Here is a 20,287-nt window from a genome sequence, read left to right as displayed (position 1 = left end):
TACAATAAATTATTAACATTTAAGCTGTTTATCCATAAAACCCAGAGCACACTAAAGACAATATTTGGAATAAATCCAGCAGGGCTGGAGAATTCCTGAATCTCCCGGCACTCCTGAGGTGGAAACCCCAAGGTGAGGCCGCTCTTGCTCTATTTAAGGCAAATTTTAACCCAAAACCACAACTCCCAACAGCCGCATCGCTTTGTTTTATGGTCAAAACTCTGAATTGACGGATTTAAAGGCCTGAATAAAGATGAAATTAAATTTTGGAGAGGAGGGGAATGGGAACAGCTCCCGCTCCCTCACGATTCCAGGCGCCGGCAGCAGGGCTGTGCCACACACAGCAGCCTCAAGGCAGGGAAACGAAGCGACCACAAGGAGCAGAATTAATAATTAATAGCTTAACAACCTGGGGGAGTTGTAAAAATACCCACAGAAGGGTTAAAAGTGGTAATAACGGAATTGTAAAGGAGATCCGAACCCCACGGACGCCAGCGCCGCTCTGAGGAGGCGCGCGCTGCCGTCGCGCTTTTATAGCGGGGCGGCTCCCAGCGTGCCCCGCGGCAGGGGTCGGCTCCACCCCCCCTCCTTTGCACACGGCTCTGACCCCGCGCAGCCGCAGCGCGCCTGGCGCTCCGTGTCCCTCCGCCCGCCGCTCCCGGCGCTCCGCCCGCCGCTCCCGGGACTCTCCCCGGTGCTTTTAGGAGCTTCTTCCCCCTCCTCCCGGTTCGTCCCGGCGGCGGGGGACGCGGGGAGAGCGGCGGCTGCGCGCCGGTGGAGGTAGGAGGCGAGCGGCGGCCGCTTCCCCCCTCAGAGCGGTGGGGGGTGAGGGGGACGCGCGTAATGGCGGCTGTGAGGGGAGGGGGGGGGCGGCTGAGGGGCCCTCATGAGAAGCTTCGCGCTGTGGGTGTTTATTCCTTAATTTTTTTTATCCTTTCTTCTTTATTCTTTCTCTTTTAGTCCTTTTTATCATTAATTCTTTCTCCTTTTTCTTCCGGCCCGCGGATAAAACCGCTCCGTAGCCACCGACCTGCAGCACAGCCCCACAGCGGATTTACCACATTTTATACCCGGCACTGATTGAAATGTGGATTTTAGAGATTTTTAATCTGGGCACGGATTGAAATGTGGATTTTTAGAGATTTTAATCTCGCGTTTAGGCGGTTTTTAGGCGTTTTGAAGGGAGGGAAACGCTGCTCTGCTTCTCTCTCTATTCGCCTGCACGTCAAACAACACTCAAAGCTTTCATTTCATCCTTAATCAAAGCTTTAAATGTTGAAATTCTACATTTTAACCTTAAAAAAAACGGGGTTTGGCTGTTGAGAGTTGCGGGTTTGGCTTTAAATCGGCCAAAATAAAGCGATAGAAACCTCAGGTTGGGTTTCTACCTCAGGACCTGGAGGTGGCCTCAGGCACCTCCTCGTGGTTTGGGGTTTAAAACGCGGCTTTTCCTTCTTTTTTTTTTAACTTTAGAACGGGAATAATTGAGGAAAATTGGGTAAAATACCCTAAAAAATCCCATTTTTACTTCAGGCCAAGCGTTGTAGCTCTGTAGCATCACGTGGTTTGCAGAACTTCTTCTTTTTGGGGGATTTAATATGTTTTAAAACTCAATTTAGGCGCTGCTTTTTTGGGTGTTTTTAGTGGTGTTTTAAACAAGAAATTTAATAATGAGTTGTTATTTTCTTTTTTTCTTTCAGTATTTCTTTTTAAAAGGTTATTTTTAAGAGGATTTCCATAAAACTTGTTGCGTTTTTTGACTCAGAACCCGAACCAAACCAAGATTTAAACCAAAGTTTAAATCTTGTTGGTTTGGGGGTTTTTTTTTTTTATGTCTTTTCTGTGGGAATCTTCCCTGGACATGGAAAAATCCGGGAGGTTTGGAGAGGGTGGAGCTGAGCTGAGCTCCTGATTTTCTTTGGGATTCTTTCCAAGGAAAAGGAATATCCTGAATTTTATTTTAAATTCGATTTCTCCCTCTGATTTCAATCTACCCCTGAGGGTGTGAGGATGGAAGGGACCAACCCAATTTCTCCTCCTCCAAACTCTGCCAAAATCGAGGATATTTATCCAAGGGTGGGGTTTTCCAAAGGCTTCCAAAACTTGGATTTCTTCCCTCTTTTCCTTCCCCAGTTTGGAAATTTTGCTGCCAGACCAGGAGCTCGTCTGGGTCCTTTCCCTTTAATCTTTGAAGGTGAATAAAACCGATTTTCCTGTTTCCTTGCCATCTCTTACAAATATTCTCCTTGGAATTTGGGCTTTTTTTTGGGAATTTTTCATTGGGAATGTCAGTGATGGAATCAGGGACCTGTTGCTGGTGTTTAAATGGATTTATCAAACTTGGAAAGTGGAATTTGAGGAAGATTCCCGGTGTTAAAATTCCTGATTTTGGTCCTGGTTCGGGAATTCCAGGTTGAAAAGCTTGTCCTGATTTCTTGATTTTTTCTGGATAGAAACTTCCTGCCTCAAAGGCAGAATTCTGGGAATATTTCAGTGGATTCCACGGCTGGTGTTGATGTTCTGCTCGGGTAGGGACGGAATTAACTTTTCCTGGGAGTTTTCTTTGGGATTTGGGAGCTGAGTTTGGCTTTCCCTGGGCTGGGAGTGGCCAAAGGGATATTCCATACCTGAAATCTCCTTTTCCATAGGAAAACTGGGATGGAGGAGTGGGAAGAAGGGGAATTTGGCTTCCAGGATTGCCCAGGGTGGGAGGAATAATTTCTCTTGGGTTTTGCCTCCCTTTTTTCCTCCATGGTTTTATCTCATCCCAGGAATTTTCTTCTCCAAGTGTTTCCTTTCCCATCCTGATATTTTTTTGGGATCTGCTTCCTTCAGGCTTTTCCAATTCCAGCTCAACCTTTGCCCTTCTCTTTTTCCTGGGAAATCTCAAATTTCCAGGCCGGGATTTATCCTCTTCCCGTTATCCAGGTGCTCCAGGACCATTCCCATTCCACCTTCTTCTTCCTCCTCATCCACCAGGAACATTCCTGGTGATCCTGGCTCTTGGAATTCCAAATCCAGCCATCCCAGTCGAGATCCTGCTGGATCTGGAGCTGGCAGCAGGAATGTGCTCAGGGAGGGTTTCGCTCTCACCTCGGAAATCCTGGGAATTTTGGCCCGAGCGGGTCAGGTGATCCTGTTGGAATGGCAGAACTTGGAATGGCAGAACCTGGAATGCCAGAACTTGGAATGCCAGAACTTGGAATGCCAGAACTTGGAATGCCAGACCACCTGGATCTGTTGGATTTGGGCCGTGCCGGAGGAGCCGGAGCATCCCGGGATGGAGGGATAATCCGGATGGACACCGCGGAGAACCCGGAAAAATCCAGGAGCTCCTGCTGGAGCCGGGATGTCCCCTCGAGGTGGGGCTGTGCCGGCAAGGGGAAATCCAGAGGTGACGATCCCAGAGATCCAGAGGGTGCTGAACTGCCCGGGAGCATCCAGAACCGCGGGAAAGAATTCCCAGATGCAGGAAAAGGGCTCGGAATGCCTCGCCCGAGTCCTGACCTTGGTGAGAGAACATCTGGGATGAGGAATTTTCCAGAGGGAAGGACCCTGGCACCCTCTGGATGCCGTCGCGGTGTTGGGCAGCGCAGGGAGGAGGAGGAAAATCCAGCTCCTTTCCCAAAACATTCCAAGATTTTTCTGTTGAAGGAAAGAAAAGCTGGGAATCTCCAAAGGAGATCCGTGTGGATGTGGTCAGGTCTGGAAAAACTCTTGGAAAAGCACAGCAGCTTCCCAGGCCTGGCTTTAGTTCCGGTTTATCCGCTCTGGAGTTAGCGCAGAGCCAGAAAATTCCCTGTTATTTATAGGGACAAATCCAGAAATTCTCCCTTTGGAATTTCCTCCTGGATAACGGGAGAAATGCGCATCCGCCTCCTCCCGAGGTTCCTGGAGGAAAGGAGGCTCCAGAGGGACCTCGTGGCTCTCCACAATTCCCTGACGGGGAGGGGGAGTTGGGATCTGATCCCAAGGAATAACGGGAAAAGCGGGAACGGCCTCAGCAGGAATTTCCTCATGGAAAAGGCGTTCAGGCCTTGGGAGCGCCCGGGGAGGTTTGGAATCCTCATCCCTGGAGGTGTCCAAGGAATTCCTGGATGTGGCTCTCGGTGCTGAGGTGGGAATCGGGCACAGATGATTCCAAAGGTCTTTTCCAAGCAGAATAATCCCAGGATTCTGTGCTGTTGTGGGGGGCTTTTCCTTGCCCTGTTTCTCTGTGCAGGAATTCTTGCTTTGGGTGAGTTTAAATTCCAGAACTTTCCATTTGTCCGTTGGCGTTGGGAAGCGGAAGGGAAAGCGAGGAAGGCGTCGTTCGGCTTCTGTGCTGCGCTCTGAGGTTCCCAAGGATCAGCTGGGAATGTTCTCCTGGAGAAGGGAAAAATCCAGGGAGAGCTCAGAGCCCTGGGAATGGCCACGGGATTCCAGAGGGGAGCTGAGATTTTGGGATGATTCGGGATTGGATCCCACTGAGCTCCACGGGCTGTTCCAAATCCCAAATCCTGAGCTGCCTTTATTGGGATGTGGGGAGAATCCAGGGAAAGCGACAGCATCTGGGAATGCTGGGACTGCCCCAAATCCCTGGGAATGTCCAAGGGCAGGGCTTGGATCCAGCTGGGATAGGGGAAAGTCCCTGCCCATGGATGGGGTGGGAATGGGATGGGATTGAAGGTCCCTTCCCACCCAAATCATTCCAGGATTCTGGAGCCAGGCTGGGAGAGCTGGGAATGTTCCCCTGGAGAAGGGCAAAATGCAGGGAATGCTGAGAGTCCCTAAAGGAGCTCCAGGAGAGCTGGAGAGGGACTGGGGCCAAGGGCTGCAGGGACAGGAGCCAGGGAATGGCTTCCCAAGGGAAAGGGGAGATTGGGCTGGGATCCTGGGAAGGAATTCCCAGATTTCCTGTGGATCCCTGGGAATGCCCAAGGCCGGGCTGGACATTGAGGTTCGGATCCATCTGGGATTGGGGAAATATTCCTGATCTGGGGGTGGGATTGGATGGGATCCAAGGTCTTTTCCCACCCAAACCATTCCATGATCCCGGTGCCTGATTTCCATCGGACGTTCCCGGTCCCTGCCGCGCTCTCCCTGTCCCGGCAGCGGCGCTTCCCAAAAAAATCCACCAGGAAGAGGAGGAGGAAGGTGAAGTTCTCCCCGGACCGTTGTTTCCTCCATCTCGGCATTTCCTCCAGAGCTCCCGCGGCCCTTCCCAGAATCCCGGACCGGTTTGGGTGGGAAGGGACCTCCGATCCCATCCGATGTCACCCCCTGCCGCGGATGGGGACATTTTCCATAAATCAGCTCATTCCAAGTTTTTCCCAACCTGGATCCCATCCCTGAGGTGAGTCCCGGCTATCCCTGGGAGATTCAGCGTTGGGAAATAACCCGGAGAGGTAAAAACTCATCCCGTGGGAATCGGGGATTTTATTCCCATCCTTCAGGAGATTCCCGATCCCTGGAATTAAGGTTGGTGCTGATCCTTTTGTGGTTGGATTTGGCAGCGTTCCAAGTGCTTCCCACAGGAATTCAAAGGGATTGTTTGTCCTCCGGAGCTGGGAATTCCGGAGGGAACGCGAACGGAAAGGCAGGAGGTGGCTCTGGGAATGTCGGTTTGGAAAAGCTCCGGAACGAACTCGGCTTCGCGCGCAGCTCCCGTTGAAATCCGGTTTTGTTTGTGGAGGGAGGAGGAATGTCGGGAGAGAGGCCGGAATTTTTGGGAATTCTGTCTGGTGGGAATCTGGTTATTGTTTGTTTGGAGAGGATTGATAGGATTCATGTTTTTCCTTGGGGGCTGAGCAGTTTGTACCGAGTTTAAATGAAATAATTCCTCAAAAAAACCGAAAAAACCCCAAATCTCACACCCAGATGGGAACAAACTCCGGGAATTGTGTTGGAAAATTCTCCTCTCCCGCTCCTGTGTTTGGTCGTTCCCTGTAATTTTTGTTCCTTGAGCTGTGAACTTCTGCTCATGGAAAAAAATTCCACCTGGAATCATCTCAGGAAGCCAAACCCCACGAAGGCATCGGCGAGACGAGAACCTCGGGAATTCAGGAATTCAGCGCGGAGAACGGCCGGGAAAACTCCAGGAAAACCTCAAGAAGAATCCAACTCCAGGAGACAACAGATGGACAATGGGGAAAATGAGGAATTCCCGGCTTTGGAGTTCTCCCAGTTTGGGCTGGGACGAGGTTGGGATTTTGGGAATGAGGATGGGAAGCGCTGATGTCGCGGCCGCAGGTTTGTCCTCGCCCTTAAATCGGAATTTTCCGGTGTTCCCGAGGAGCTGCTCAAGGACTCGGATTTTTCCCGGTCTCCATCTCGGACGGGGCTTGGAGCAGCCTGGGATAACGGGAGGTGTGGAATGGGATGGGCTCCGAGGTCCCTTCCAGCCCCAAACCCTGTGGGATTCTCTCTCCAGAGCTCCGTGTTCGCTTTTCCCCCCTTTCCCTGGATTTGTAACTTCGTTTCCCACCTCCCAGCACCCAAAATCTCGCTGATTTCACCTAAAATCTCTGATTTCACCCAAAATCTCGCTGATTTCACCCAAAATCTCGCTGATTTCACCCAAAATCTCGCTGATTTCACCCAAAATCTCGGTGATTCCACCCAAGATCTCGCTGATTTCACCCAGGATCTCACTGATTTCACCCAAAATCTCACTGATTACACCCAAAAAAATCTCGCTGATTCCACCCAAAATCTCGCTGATTACACCCAAAATCTCGGTGATTTCATCCCAAATCTCGCTGATTACACCCAAAATCTCAGTGATTTCACCCAAAATCTCCTTGATTCCACCCAAAATCTCACTGATATCACCCCAAATCTCCTGATTTCACCCAAAATCTCGCTGATTTCACCCAAATTTGCTGATTTCACCCAAATTTGCTGATTTCACCCAAATTTGCTGATTTCACCCAAAATCTTGCTGATTCCACCCAAAATCTCAGTGATTTCACCCAAAATCTCGCTGGTTTCACCCAAATTTGCTGATTTCACCCAAAATCTCCCTGATTCCACCCAAAATCTCACTGATTCCACCCAAAATCTCACTGAATTCACCCAAAATCTCATTGATTTCACCCAAAATCTCACTGATTTCACCCAAACCGAGCCCCGTTTCACCACGGAGCTGTTCCATGTAGAGATTTATTTTTATTTTCTTTTTTCCTCCTCCTGTACAATTTTTCCTCCTCTTTTTCAAACCCTTCCTGTTTACGCTCTGGGAGAGATCGGCCGATTCCCACCCGCACAATTCCAGCCTCGTTTGCAGAATTCCTGGATTCTTGCAGGGTTTGCTCTTCACCCACGGGAGTTTTTTCCTGGAAAAGGCTCCGCCCTCGGCTTCTCCCGGTTGGATCTGGTTGGAATTCTCCACCTAAAACAATTCCAGCTCATCCCTCGTCACCCTTCAGACGGGGGGAGGGATTCCACGCTTTGCCTTCCCGCTCCTAAAATCATTAATAATTGTAATTCAGCCCAAATCTGTTACAAAAAATCCAAACTCCAGGTTTGAAGCGATGCTGTCGCGTGCTCGTTAATCACACATTTAATTAATCCTTTATCATTTTAATCTTTCGAAACGGCGAAACGCCGACGTTTTTCCCCGCGCGGATTTTTTTTCGGAGCTTCCCGTAACTGGCTTTGCTTTTCCTCCCCGTCCTAAAAGCCGAGCCGTGAGCAGAGATACCAAAACCCCCCCCCCAAAAAAAAAAATGACCCATCTAATCCTTGTCTTTTAACTTGCAGCTTTGTGTTGTTCTTGGAAAGTTTGGCACCACTTGTGAATTCCCTGAACCTTGGCCTTGCCGGCCCCTTTGTGTCGGGCCCTCCTCCTCCTCCTCCTTTTCAGCTTGTCCAAATTCAGACCCACGTGGCTCTTCCGGCGCGGCGGGCGGGCGCCTCCCCACGCCGGCGTCGGCCGGGCATTGCTGAAAGACGGCAATGTTTAACCCCAGAGGAACCTTGCCCCCGAGACCCAGAGGACCCAACCCGGCGGGCGCCAAAACCCCACCGGCGGCTTTCGGGGCCGCGGGCGCCGCGGGGCCGCCCAGGAAAGCGGCGCCCGCCACGCCCCAAGGAGCTCCCCAAAGATTCTCGGGGCAGGAGGCGCTGCAGTGGACGGGCTCGCAGAGGATCAACGTCCGCGTCACCCTGCACAGGGCGGATCCCAGGAAGGTGAAGGAGAAGAGCGGCCTCCACCCGGAGCAGAAGGGAGATCCGCGCGCCAACCGCTGGGACGGCGGCCCCTGCCCCGCCGGGCCCAAAGCGCCCGGCCCGGTGCCGGTTCTGGAGCAGAATTCCAACCCGCAGAACCGCTACACGCCCGAGAGCGCCTCCAGCATTTTAGCGAGTTTCGGGCTGTCCAACGAAGATCTGGAAGAGCTGAGCCGCTATCCCGACGATCAGCTGACCCCCGAGAACATGCCCAGGATCCTGCGGGAGATCCGGATCCGGAAGATGGGCCACGCCGTGCCCGTCCTGCACGCCGCGAGCCGCGGGGAGGAGCCGGTGGGCGAGAGCGGCGGCGCCGTCAAGGGCAAAGTGATCGACTACGGCCACGCCAGCAAATACGGCTACACCGAGGACCCGCTGGAGATCCGCACCTACAACCCCGAGGCGCCGCCCGAGGAAGCGCTGGACGCGCCCGTCTACAACGCCGACGGCTCGAGCGCGGAGAACCGCGAGGAATTCCAGCGGGAGCAGAGCGTGCCGGTGGCCGTCCCGCCGCCCAACGTGCCGTGCGGCCCCGCCTTCCCGGCCGAAGAGCTCGTCAAGCTGCCGGCGTTTCCCGGCGATTCCTCGCCCGCTCCGCCGTTTTTCCCGGCCGAGCCGCCGGCCAAGGTGCCGGTGCTGTGCGGCGCCGCTCCCGCCGCGTTGCCGGCGCCCAAACCGGCGTCGCAGCCGCCGATGCCGCCGGTGCTGCCGCCCATGCTGCCGGCGCTGCTGCCCACGCCGCTGCCGCAGCCCATGCTGCCGCCGGGGATGCCGCCGCTGGTCCAGCCGCCCGTGTCCCAGCACGTGCTGCCGCCCTTGACGCCTCCGCCCTTCTCGGCCGGGCTCTTGGCCGCCATCAGCCAACACGAGCAGAAACAACGCGACACCGGCGCCCCGCACGGCGCCGCCCACGCCCACACCGCCGCGTCCTCGGCGGGACACAAACCCTTCCACAAATCCTTCCAGCTGCCCGCAGAGGAGCCCATCAAATCCCCGTTCGGGGTGGTGAAGGCGTCCTGGCTGCCCGTGTTCCCGAATTCCCAGAAGAACAAACGCCTGCCCACCCCGTCCATGATGAACGACTACTATGCCACGTCGCCACGAATATTCCCACATTTGTGTTCTCTGTGTAACCTTGAATGCACTCATATGAAGGTGAGTGGCTTTTCCCAGATTATTCCCAACTTTTTTTTTCCCTGCCTTCCGCCGGTTGTTTTTCCTCCCCGGGAATTGCGTGGATTTAGGATGCCGAGCGCTTTTTGGGATCGGCGCTAGAAGAGATTGTAACGGCGTTGTGTTGTGCATTTCACAGTCGATTGAAAATGTTGATTTTAATTATTATTAATTTTTTTTTTAATATCGAAACCGTTTCTGAGTTTGCAGCGGGTTTTTTAATTAATTAATTTAATTAATTTTCCTTAATGAATTTTTTGTGTGTGTGGGGACTGCAGTCGTTTCTCGGGGTGGGTGAAATATTTGTGTGTTCATTCCTCCCCTTCATCCTCCTCCTCCAAACTCTGCCTGAAAACAAAACAAGATTTAAAACCCAAAATTTTCATCTTCCAAACTCGGCACGACGCCGAATATTCCAGAGAATATTCCAGAGGGAAAACGCGTCCCGTTCATCCCGCCGGGCTCCCGGCCTCGGAGGAAATCACGGTTTGAGCTCGGAAAGGAAAAATAAAGGGAGAAAATGGTGGATATTGGGAGATAAAAAAAATATTTTGGAAGTTTTCCCGGAAAATCCAGAGGTTTGATCCGTCAAAAATGACAGGAGAAGGTGCAATAATAATAAAAAAAAATAGCTGGGATAGTTTATTAATTTATTAATAATTATTGAACGTGTTTGAAGTGCAAAGTGTGGAGAGAGGCTGGTGGGGAGGGATTTTTGGAATTTGGCAAAATCTTGGAGATTTTTAGGATTCATTTTGTGCCTGGAATGAAAATTCTGATGGAAAACGGGAACGGTTTTGTTAGGGAAAAACAACCAGAAATTCCCAAAGCGTTTTTGTCGGGGAAATGGGAAAGGGGAGGATGATTCCCAATAAAAAATGGGATAAATCAAAACAGGGAAACACAAGTTGGGGAGGTTTTACCAAAGGAAAAAGGAATTTGGGAAAAGGGAATGAATTTAAATGGGAAAATTCCGGGAATTTAAGAGGGAAAATCCGTTGGCAAATCGGTTCTGGCTGAGGTTTTTTGGGGTGGATGAAAAGTTGGGAGATCTTTTCCTGGTGGGATGGAATGGGATGAATTCCCAGAAATCCTGATCCGACTGTAGCTTCCCAAATCTGCTCCGGAATCGCTTCCCTTGGGAAGCGTTTGGTGTTTGTCTCCCGGGGACACCATCCAGAAGAATTTGGGAATTTTTATCCCTAAAATCAAACTTTGATGAAGAAACGACCAGCTGGAATATCCGGGAATTCCAGAGCTCCGAGAATTCCTCTCAATCCCAGCTCCAGAGTTTGAAATCCTGTGGAATCCGCTGGGTTTTGGGGTGGTTGGAGATGAGCCGGACGTTCAAGGTTTGTTTTCCCAATTATTCCTGGATGGAAACTCGGGGTTGGAAGAGCCACCGGATCCGGCGATTCCCGGCGATTCCCGGCGATTCCAGGCGATTCCCGGCGATTCCCGGCGGTTCCTGGCGGTTCCCGGCGGTTCCCGGCGGTTCCCGGTGATTCCCGGCGATTCCCGGTGATTCCAGGCGATTCCCAGCGATTCCCGGTGATTCCCGGTGATTCCCGGCGATTCCTGGCGATTCCTGGTGATTCCCAAGGACTTGAGACATTTGATGCTGTCCCCCTCATGGATTTGGGGTGGTGGCACCGGAATTGTCACCGCTCCGTGTCCGGGTGGCGGCGGCCGCGCCGGGATCGGGATCGGCGCCGTTCCGACGTCTCCGTCAACGACGAGGACACCGGGATCGCACCGGGAGGGATTTTCCTGGAGAGGTTGGATCATCCCAGCCGGGAATTCCTGGAGCAGGACAATCCCAGCCCGGATCCGAGATGGGAAAAGCAGCTCTGGGAGTTGGACTTGAGGTGTCGTGGGGGAGAAGCTCCAAATATCCCGGAGAGATCCGCGGGAAAAGTGGGAATTCTGCCCTCCTGGGGAGCTGCCTCGGGATTTGGAACAACATCAGGAGGATGTGGAGCAAATCCAGAGGTCCTGGAGCTGCTCCAGGGTTGGAGCTGGGAATGTTCTCCTGGAGAAGGGGAAAATCCAAGGAAATGTCAGAATTCCTTAAAGGGCTCCAGGAGAGCTGGAGAGGGATTTGATGGCTGGAGGGGCAGGAGATAGGGAAAAATTGGGAAAATTGGGATTGGGGTGGGATTTTGGGATGGAATTCCAGCCTGGGAGGGTGGGGAGGGGCTGGGATGGAATTCCCAGATTTCCTGTGGATCCCTGGGAATGCCCAAGGCTGGGTTGGGATGGATTTGGATCCAGCTGGGATTGGGGTGGGAATAAAATGGGATTTAAACTCTTTTCCAATCCAAACCATTCCATGATTCCGGGAACCGACATCGGATGAAGATTCCCAACGAGGAAAAACTTCCCAATCCCACGCCGGAAACAAAATTCCAACGGCGGATTCCGAGTTCTGGCATCGGTGCCGAGCTCTTTTCCCATGGATCCTCCCTCCAACTTGGCCAAAATTCCTGGATTTTCTGGAATTCCTGGAAAAGCTGAATTTTCCCTGGAAAAAAAAAAACTCTGGATTTAATTTTTTACAGATTTGTTCCATTTTAAGGTGGATTTTTTTTTTCTTTTTTTTTGCTTCAAAAGCCACAAATTTTGGTGTTTTCCACCTGTATCCATAGGAATTTTTTTTTTTATGGAAAAAAGATTGTTTGAAACTTTGAATATCGGAAATTTTGGGAAAAATTGGTGGGAATTTATGGAAATTTGAGGTTGGGGAAGCAAAGGAATTTGAAAGATTTGGCCTGGTTTTTATCTCGGGTAGAAAGGGACGAGGTGAGAGGTTGGATTTGGGATTTTGAGGGATTTTCCAGCCTCAGGAATTCTGGGAATGTTCCCGTGGGATCCTCAGGGTTGGCTGTGAGGAGATGAGGCCACACCAAGGTGGATTTTTGGGAATTAAAATCAGAATTTGAGGCAAAAATCTACACTCAGGCCGAGTATTCCCAAAAATCTTCGTGTCCTGGATGGTTTTTTAGGGAAAAATTCCCGATTTTGCTGCGGGATTGGCGGGGTCTGACCCCGCCGCCGTTCCCTTTCAATTCCAATTTCCCAAATCCTCGAAATCTCCGAGGATTTTACGGATTTCCGCTCAGGAAAGTGGGATTTGTGGGATTCCTCCCTCTCCAGACGCCTCCCGTTCCGGATGAAGCAAATTTCCCGGGATAACAACGATTCCATCATCCTCAATCCCATCCCCTTTGGAATGAAGAGGATTTGAACCGTTCCCAGCACGAGGAATGGGATTTATCCGTATTTTTATCCGTTTTTATTCCCAAAAATCCCTTCAAAGTCGGGATCGACACCTCCTCAGACCTGAAATCTGCGAAATCCTTGGAATTTTCTGTTTTCCATGAAGATTTACCCTCGGAATTCCTTCGTTGGAATTGCTCCATCACCTTCCTCTTCCAGGATTTCTCAGTGCTGATCCACGAAGGAGAGGGATGGAATTAGGGAAGGGTGGGAATATGGAAGAGTTTGGATGGAATTTTGGGATCATCTTTAAATTCTTTTCCCTTCCATGAGAATTCCGTGGGCAAAATATTCCCAAAGAGTTGAAATAAGCGGGAATGAGGCAAAAAGGAGGAAAATCCATAAATCCGGAGGGTTTTGGTTGGTGAGGACTCGGCAAAGAGGAGAAGATTCCCAAAAAATCTTGGATCCCTCCTTGGCACCGCGGGATTGGAATTCTGGGAACCAAATTCCCTTTTCATTCCCAAGTTTTCCTTGAGGAAAAGTTTTGGTTTCTCCCGGTTAAATCCTGGAAAAATCTGGATCCTTGGGAATAGGATTGTTTAGGCCTGGAATTAGGGAAAAACCCACTTGGAATGTTGAAATTGCCGCTTTATCCGGGAATTATTCCGTCATCCCAACTTTTCCCATCCGTTATTTTCCCGATTATCCCGGATTTTATCGGATTTTGTGCCATAAAAGCAGCCGGGAGTGAATTTTTTTCCCGAGGATATTTAATAATTTTCACAGCTGGTGTTCCACCTCGAAGAATTCCAGAGTTTTCCAAGCAATATTCCTTCTCCATAAAAAATCGCTCCTTTTTTTTCCCAGCTCCCTGTCAATATTCCCAATAAACCCCGAATTTAGGGAATTTTTTTTTAGGGAATTAAATCCCATTTTTCTCGGATTTTTAAACCCTAAACGAGCCTGGAAAAACATCCCAGGTTGAATTAATTAATTGATTCATTAATTGATTCATTAATTGATTTAATTCACAGATTTAATTTAATTAATTGCTTTAATTAATTGATTTAATTGAGCTTTCTGTAGCGGTGTGAATCAGCTTTTCATCTTTTGCCCAAATTCCATGGAAATTGGATTTTTCCGAGGGAAAACTGGGCTGGAAGGAGCAGGAAGCGGCGGCTCCCGAGGGATCGGGCCCATCCCGGCGTTTTCCGCGCTCATCCGGCTTTTCCCGGTGTTCTTTTCTTCCTCTTCAGGATTGGATCCTGCACCAGAACAACCCCGCCCACCTCGAGAGCTGCCGCAGGCTGCGCCAACAGTAAGGAGCCGATCCCTGGGGATCTGATGGGGATCCAGTGGGAATCCACTGGGAATCCACTGGGAATCTGCTGGGAATCCCTTGAGAATCTGCTGGGGATCCATTCAGAATCCATTGGGAATTGGGAGCCCACTGGGAATCCATTGGGAATCTGCTGGGAATCCATTGGGAATCCATTGGGAATTGGGAGCCCACTGGGAATCCATTTTGAGTCTACTGGGGATCCGCTGAGGATCTGTTGAGAACCTGCTGGGAATCCATTGGGAATCTGCTGGAAATCCATTGGGAATCCCCATGGAATCTGGTGGGAATTGGAAATCCATTTGGAATCCATTGGGAATCCACTGGAAATCTGCTGGGGATCCATTGGGAATCTGCTGGGAATACCTTGGGAATCTGCTGGGAATCCATTGGGAATTGGAAATCCATTGGGAATCCATTTGGAATCCATTGGGAATTGGGAATCTGCTGGGAATCCATTGGGAATTGGAAATCCATTGGGAATCCATTTGGAATCCATTGGGAATTGGGAATCTGCTGGGAATCCATTGGGAATTGGGAATCTGCTGGGAATCCCTTGGGAATCCCTTGAGAATTTGGGATCTGCTGCAGATCCATTGGGAATCAGTTGAGAACCTGCTGGGAATCCATTGGGGATTGGGGATGTGCTGAGAACCTGCTGAGAGTCCCTTGGGAATCCCTGGGAATCTCTTGGGAATTAGAAATCCGTTGGGAATCCATTGGGAATCTGCTGGGAATTGAGAGTCCACTGGAAATCCATTGGGAGTCTGCTGGTGATCCACTGGGAATCCATTTGGAATCCATTGGGAATCCACTGGGAATGTGTTGGGAATCTGTTGGGAATTGGAAATCCATTTGGAATCTGTTGAGAATCCGCTGGGAATCCATTGCGAATTTGGAATCCATTGGGAACCTGCTGGGAATCCATTGGGAATCTCCCAGGAATTGGGAACCTGCTGGGAATCCATTTGGGATCCATTGGGAATCATTTGGGAATTGAAAATCCATTTGGAATCTGCTGGGAATTGGGAGTCCACTGGGAACCCATTGGGAATCCACTGGGAATCCATTGGGAATCCGTTGGGAATTGGGAATCTGTTGGAAATCCATTTGGAATCCATTGGAAATCCCCTGGGAATCTGCTGGGAATTGGGAATCCGCTGGGAATCCATTTGGAATTCACTGGGAATCGATTGGGAATTGGGAATCTGCTGGAAATCCATTGGGAGTCCCCTGGGAATCTGTTGGGAATTGGAAATCCATTGGGAATCCATTTGGAATCTGCTGGGAATTTGGAGTCCACGGGGAATCCATTGGGAATCTGTTGGAAATCCATTTGGAATCCATTGAGAATGATGAGAATCCATTGGGAATCCTGGAATGCTGGGGAGGGACTTTAAATCCCATCAATTCCCACCCCATCCAGGGCAGGAACAGCTCCCACCATCCCAATGGATCCAAATCCATCCCAACCCGGCCTTGGGCATTCCCAGGGATCCAGGGATCCACAGGAAATCTGGGAATTGCAGAATCCCAGGCAGGAATTCCTTGCCAAGATCCCAGCCCAATCTCCCCTTTCCCTTGGGAAGCCATTCCCTGGCTCCTGTCCCTGCAGCCCTTTCCCAAATTCCAGCTCTCCTGGAGCTCCTTTAGGAACTCTGAGAATTCCCTGGATTTTTCCCTTCTCCAGGGGAACATTCCCAGAATTCCAAAATCCTGGAATGCTTTAATCAAAACCTCCAATCCCATCCAGGAATTCCCATCCAACCTCACCTCAGAGACCCAAAAATCAACGTTTGGCGCTTTAGGAATCCAACATGGGAATATTGAACGGGAAAAATCCCATTTTTTTCAGGAATTTCACCTTTTCCTCTGAGGTTTTTCCGTTGTTTTTTGCAGATATCCCGAGTGGAATCCTGAGGCTCACTCCTCCAGCAGGTACCGCACCCTTTCCTTCCTTCCCCTCATTCCCAGCCAGGAATTCCTCACGGGAATCAATTCCCAGATTTTTATCCATTCTTTTCCCCCTTTTTTTCCCATTTATTTTCCCATTTATTTCTATTTATTTCCATTTATTTTCCATTTTTCCCTTTTTTTTCCCACTTTTTCCATTTATTTTCCATTTTTTTCCATTTTTTTCTTATTTTTCCCCATTTTGCCATTTATTTTCCCCATTTTCCCATTTTTTCCCATTTATTTTCCCATTTTTCCCATTTACTTTCATTTATTTTCCATTTTTCGCATTTTTTCCCATTTTTTTCTATTTATTCTCCATTTTTCTCCATTTTTTTCCATTTTTTCCTGGGTTTCCCCATTTTGCCATTTACTTTCCCCATTTTCCTCATTTTTTCCCTCTTTTCCCAATATTTTCCCATTTATTTTCCCATTTTTCCCCTTTATTTCCATTTATTTCCATTTATTTCCTATTTTTCCCATTTATTTTCCCATTTTTCCCATTTATTTCCATTTATTTTCCATTTTTCGCATTTTTTCCCATTTTTTTCTATTTATTCTCCATTTTTCTCCACTTTTTTCCATTTTTTCCTGGGTTTCCCCATTTTGCCATTTACTTTCCCCATTTTCCTCATTTTTTCCCTTTTTTCCCAATATTTTCCCATTTATTTTCCCATTTTTCCCCTTTATTTCCATTTATTTCCCATTTTTCTCCCATTTTTTCCCATTTTTTCCCATTTTTTCCATTTATTTTCCATTTATTTTCCATTTTTCTCCAATTTTTTCCTATTTTTCCCCATTTTGCCATTTATTTTCCCCATTTTCCCAATTTTTTCCCTTTTTTCCCATATTTTCCCATTTATTTTCCCATTTTTCCCATTTACTTCCATTTATTTTCCATTTTTCGCATTTTTTCCCATTTTTTTCTATTTATTCTCCATTTTTCTCCACTTTTTTCCATTTTTTCCTGGGTTTCCCCATTTTGCCATTTACTTTCCCCATTTTCCTCATTTTTTCCCTTTTTTCCCAATATTTTCCCATTTATTTTCCCATTTTTCCCCTTTATTTCCATTTATTTCCCATTTTTTCCCATTTTTTCCCATTTTTTCCCATTTTTTCCATTTATTTTCCATTTATTTTCCATTTTTCTCCAATTTTTTCCTATTTTTCCCCATTTTGCCATTTATTTTCCCCATTTTCCCAATTTTTTCCCTTTTTTCCCATATTTTCCCATTTATTTTCCCATTTTCCCCATTTATTTCCATTTATTTTCCATTTTTCCCCATTTTTTTCCCATTTTTTCCATTTATTTTCCATTTTTCTCCAATTTTTTCCTATTTTTCCCCATTTTGCCATTTATTTTCCCCATTTTCCCAATTTTTTCCCTTTTTCCCCATATTTTCCCATTTATTTTCCCATTTTTCCCATTTACTTCCATTTATTTTCCATTTTTCGCATTTTTTTCCCATTTTTTTCTATTTATTCTCCATTTTTCTCCATTTTTTTCCATTTTTTCCTGGGTTTCCCCATTTTGCCATTTACTTTCCCCATTTTCCTCATTTTTTCCCTTTTTTCCCAATGTTTTCCCATTTATTTTCCCATTTTTCCCCTTTATTTCCATTTATTTCCCATTTTTTCCCATTTTTTCCATTTATTTTCCATTTATTTTCCATTTTTCTCCCATTTTTTCCTATTTTTCCCCATTTTGCCATTTATTTTCCCCATTTTCCCAATTTTTTCCCTTTTTTCCCATATTTCCCCATTTATTTTCCCATTTTCCCCATTTATTTCCATTTATTTTCCATTTTTCCCCATTTTTTTCCCATTTTTTCAATTTTTTCTTCATTTTTCTCCATTTTTCTCCATTTTTTCCTGGTTTTCCCCATTTTACCATTTATTTTCCCCATTTTTCCCATTTTTTCCTATTTTTTCCCATTTCCATTTATTTTCCATTTTCCCCTATTTTTCTCATTTTTTCCTCATTTTTTTTCACATTTTTTTCACATTTTTCTATATTTTTTCCAGTTTTTCCCCAGTGTTTCCTCGTTTTCTCCAGTTTGTTCCACTTTTTCTTTTTTTTTTATTTTCTTCATTTTGTCCCAGTTTCTCCCAGTTTTCCCTTTTTCCCCCCTTTTTTCCCCTTTTTTCCCCCTTTTTTCCCCTTTTTTCCTTTTTTTCTCCTTTTTTCCCCCTTTTTTCTCCCTTTTTATCCATATTTTCCCATTTATTTTCAAATTTCATCTTTTTTTCCCTGTTTTTTCCCATTTTTCCCATTTTTCCACTCTTTTCCCAATATTTTCCAGTTTTCCCAGATTTTTTCCATTTTTTTTCCCTTTTTTCCCAATTCTTTTCCAGTTTCCTCCATTTCTCCCTGTTTTTTTCCCATTTTCCCCCACATTTTTCCATTCCATCCTCACCTTGCACATTCCAAGGATAATCCATCCCAAGAATCATCCCTGACAAACCCTTTGGAATCGGCACCTCGTGCTTTTCCCTGGAATTTTTGGAGTTGCCGGGAATTCCTTCCCAAACTTTCTCTTTTCCCGGCGGGAACAATTCCAGAATCCCAAATCCCACTCGGCTCTCCCGGAGCTCAAACAACTCCAAACTCTTCCTGAATTGTTCCCTTCTCCAATCCCACTGTTCCTGCTTTTCCCGAAGAATCCCGAGTTTTCCCTCAGCAATCCCGATTTTCCCTCAGCAATCCTGAGTTTTCCCTCAGAATCCTGACTTTCCCCTCACAATCCCAAGTTTCCCTCAGCAATCCCGAGTTTCCCCTCATAATCCCGAGTTTTCCTTCAGGAATCCCAAATTTTCCCCTCAGCAATCCCAAGTTTCCCCTCAGCAATCCCGAGTTTCCCTCACAATCCCAAATTTCCCCTCAGGAATCCCGAGTTTTCCCAGCTTTCCCTGTCCCTCAGAAATCCCGAGCTTTTTCCAAGCAATCCCAAGTTTCCCCTCAGTAATCCCAAGTTTTCCCAAGGAATCCCAAGCTTTTCCCTCAGGAATCCCTCAGGAATCCTGAGTTTCCCCTCAGGAACCCCGAGTTTTCCCAGGAACCCCGAGTTTTCCCAGGAATCCCGAGTTTCCTTCAGCAATCCCGGGTTTCCCTCAGCAATCCCAAGTTTTCACTCAGCAATCCCAATTTTTCCTCAGAATCCCAAGTTTTCCCAACAATCCCGAGTTTCCCCTCAGCAATCCCAAGTTTCCCCTCACAATCCCAATTTTCCCTCACGAATCCCGAGTTTTCCCTCAGAATCCCAAGTTTTCCCTCAGCAATCTTGAGTTTTCCCAAGAAATCCCTAGTTTTCCCCTCAGGAATCCCAATTATTTCCCAAGCTCTCCCTGTCCCTCACGAATCCCAAATTTCCCCTCACAATCCCGAGTTTCCCTCAGCAATCCCGAGTTTCCCCTCAGCAATCCGAGTTTTTCCAAGGAATCCCGAATTTCCCCTCACAATCCCAAGTTTTCCCTCAGCAATCCCAAGTTTTTCCCAAGCTCTCCCTGTTCCTCAGGAATCCCGAGTTTCCCCTCACAATCCTGAGTTTTCCTTCAGGAATCCCAAATTTTCCCCTCAGCAATCCCGAGTTTTCCCTCAGGAATCCTGAGTTTCCCTCAGCATCCCGAGTTTCCCAAGGAATCCTGAGTTTTCCCTCAGCAATCCCGAATTTCCCTCAGGAATCCCGAATTTCCCCTCACAATCCTAAGTTTTCCCTCAGGAATCCCGAGTTTCCCCTCACAATCCTAAGTTTTCCCTCAGGAATCCCAATTTTCCCTCAGGAATCCCAAGTTTCCCCTCAGGAATCCTGAGTTTCCCTCACAATCCCAAGTTTCCCCTCACAATCCCAAGTTTTCCCTCAGCAATCCCGAGTTTCCCCTCATAATCCCGAGTTTTCCTTCAGGAATCCCAAATTTTCCCCTCAGCAATCCCAAGTTTCCCCTCAGCAATCCCGAGTTTCCCTCACAATCCCAAATTTCCCCTCAGGAATCCCAAGTTTTCCCAGCTCTCCCTGTCCCTCAGAAATCCCGAGCTTTTTCCAAGCAATCCCAAGTTTCTCTCAGCAATCCCAAGTTTCCCCTCAGCAATCCCAAGTTTTCCCAAGGAATCCCAAGCTTTTCCCTCAGGAATCCCTCAGGAATCCTGAGTTTCCTCTCAGGAACCCCGAGTTTTCCCAGGAACCCCGAGTTTTCCCAGGAATCCCGAGTTTCCTTCAGCAATCCCGGGTTTCCCTCAGCAATCCCAAGTTTTCACTCAGCAATCCCAATTTTTCCTCAGAATCCCAAGTTTTCCCAACAATCCCGAGTTTCCCCTCAGCAATCCCAAGTTTCCCCTCACAATCCCAATTTTCCCTCACGAATCCCGAGTTTTCCCTCAGAATCCCAAGTTTT

General features: G+C 48.1%; 1 protein-coding gene across 7 annotated transcripts in view; it reads left to right on the top strand.

Moving 5' to 3' along the window:
- Positions 1 to 6,108: 6,108 nt before the first annotated feature.
- The window catches only part of ZNF638 (zinc finger protein 638), a 59,387-nt gene continuing 45,208 nt past the window's right edge, over positions 6,109 to 20,287 (top strand). For all 7 annotated transcript variants that reach the window (XM_058837221.1, XM_058837225.1, XM_058837224.1 and 4 more), the window contains exons 1-4: positions 6,109 to 6,231; positions 7,744 to 9,366; positions 13,863 to 13,924; positions 15,845 to 15,883. In XM_058837221.1, coding sequence (XP_058693204.1) covers positions 7,939 to 9,366; positions 13,863 to 13,924; positions 15,845 to 15,883 — 1,529 coding nt within the window. In that variant the 5' untranslated portion in view covers positions 6,109 to 6,231; positions 7,744 to 7,938. The remainder of the gene's footprint in view (positions 6,232 to 7,743; positions 9,367 to 13,862; positions 13,925 to 15,844; positions 15,884 to 20,287) is intronic.

This window comes from Poecile atricapillus, chromosome 4 (assembly GCF_030490865.1).
Source record: "Poecile atricapillus isolate bPoeAtr1 chromosome 4, bPoeAtr1.hap1, whole genome shotgun sequence".
NCBI lineage: Eukaryota > Metazoa > Chordata > Aves > Passeriformes > Paridae > Poecile > Poecile atricapillus.
This window is presented reverse-complemented; position numbering and strand designations above follow the sequence as displayed.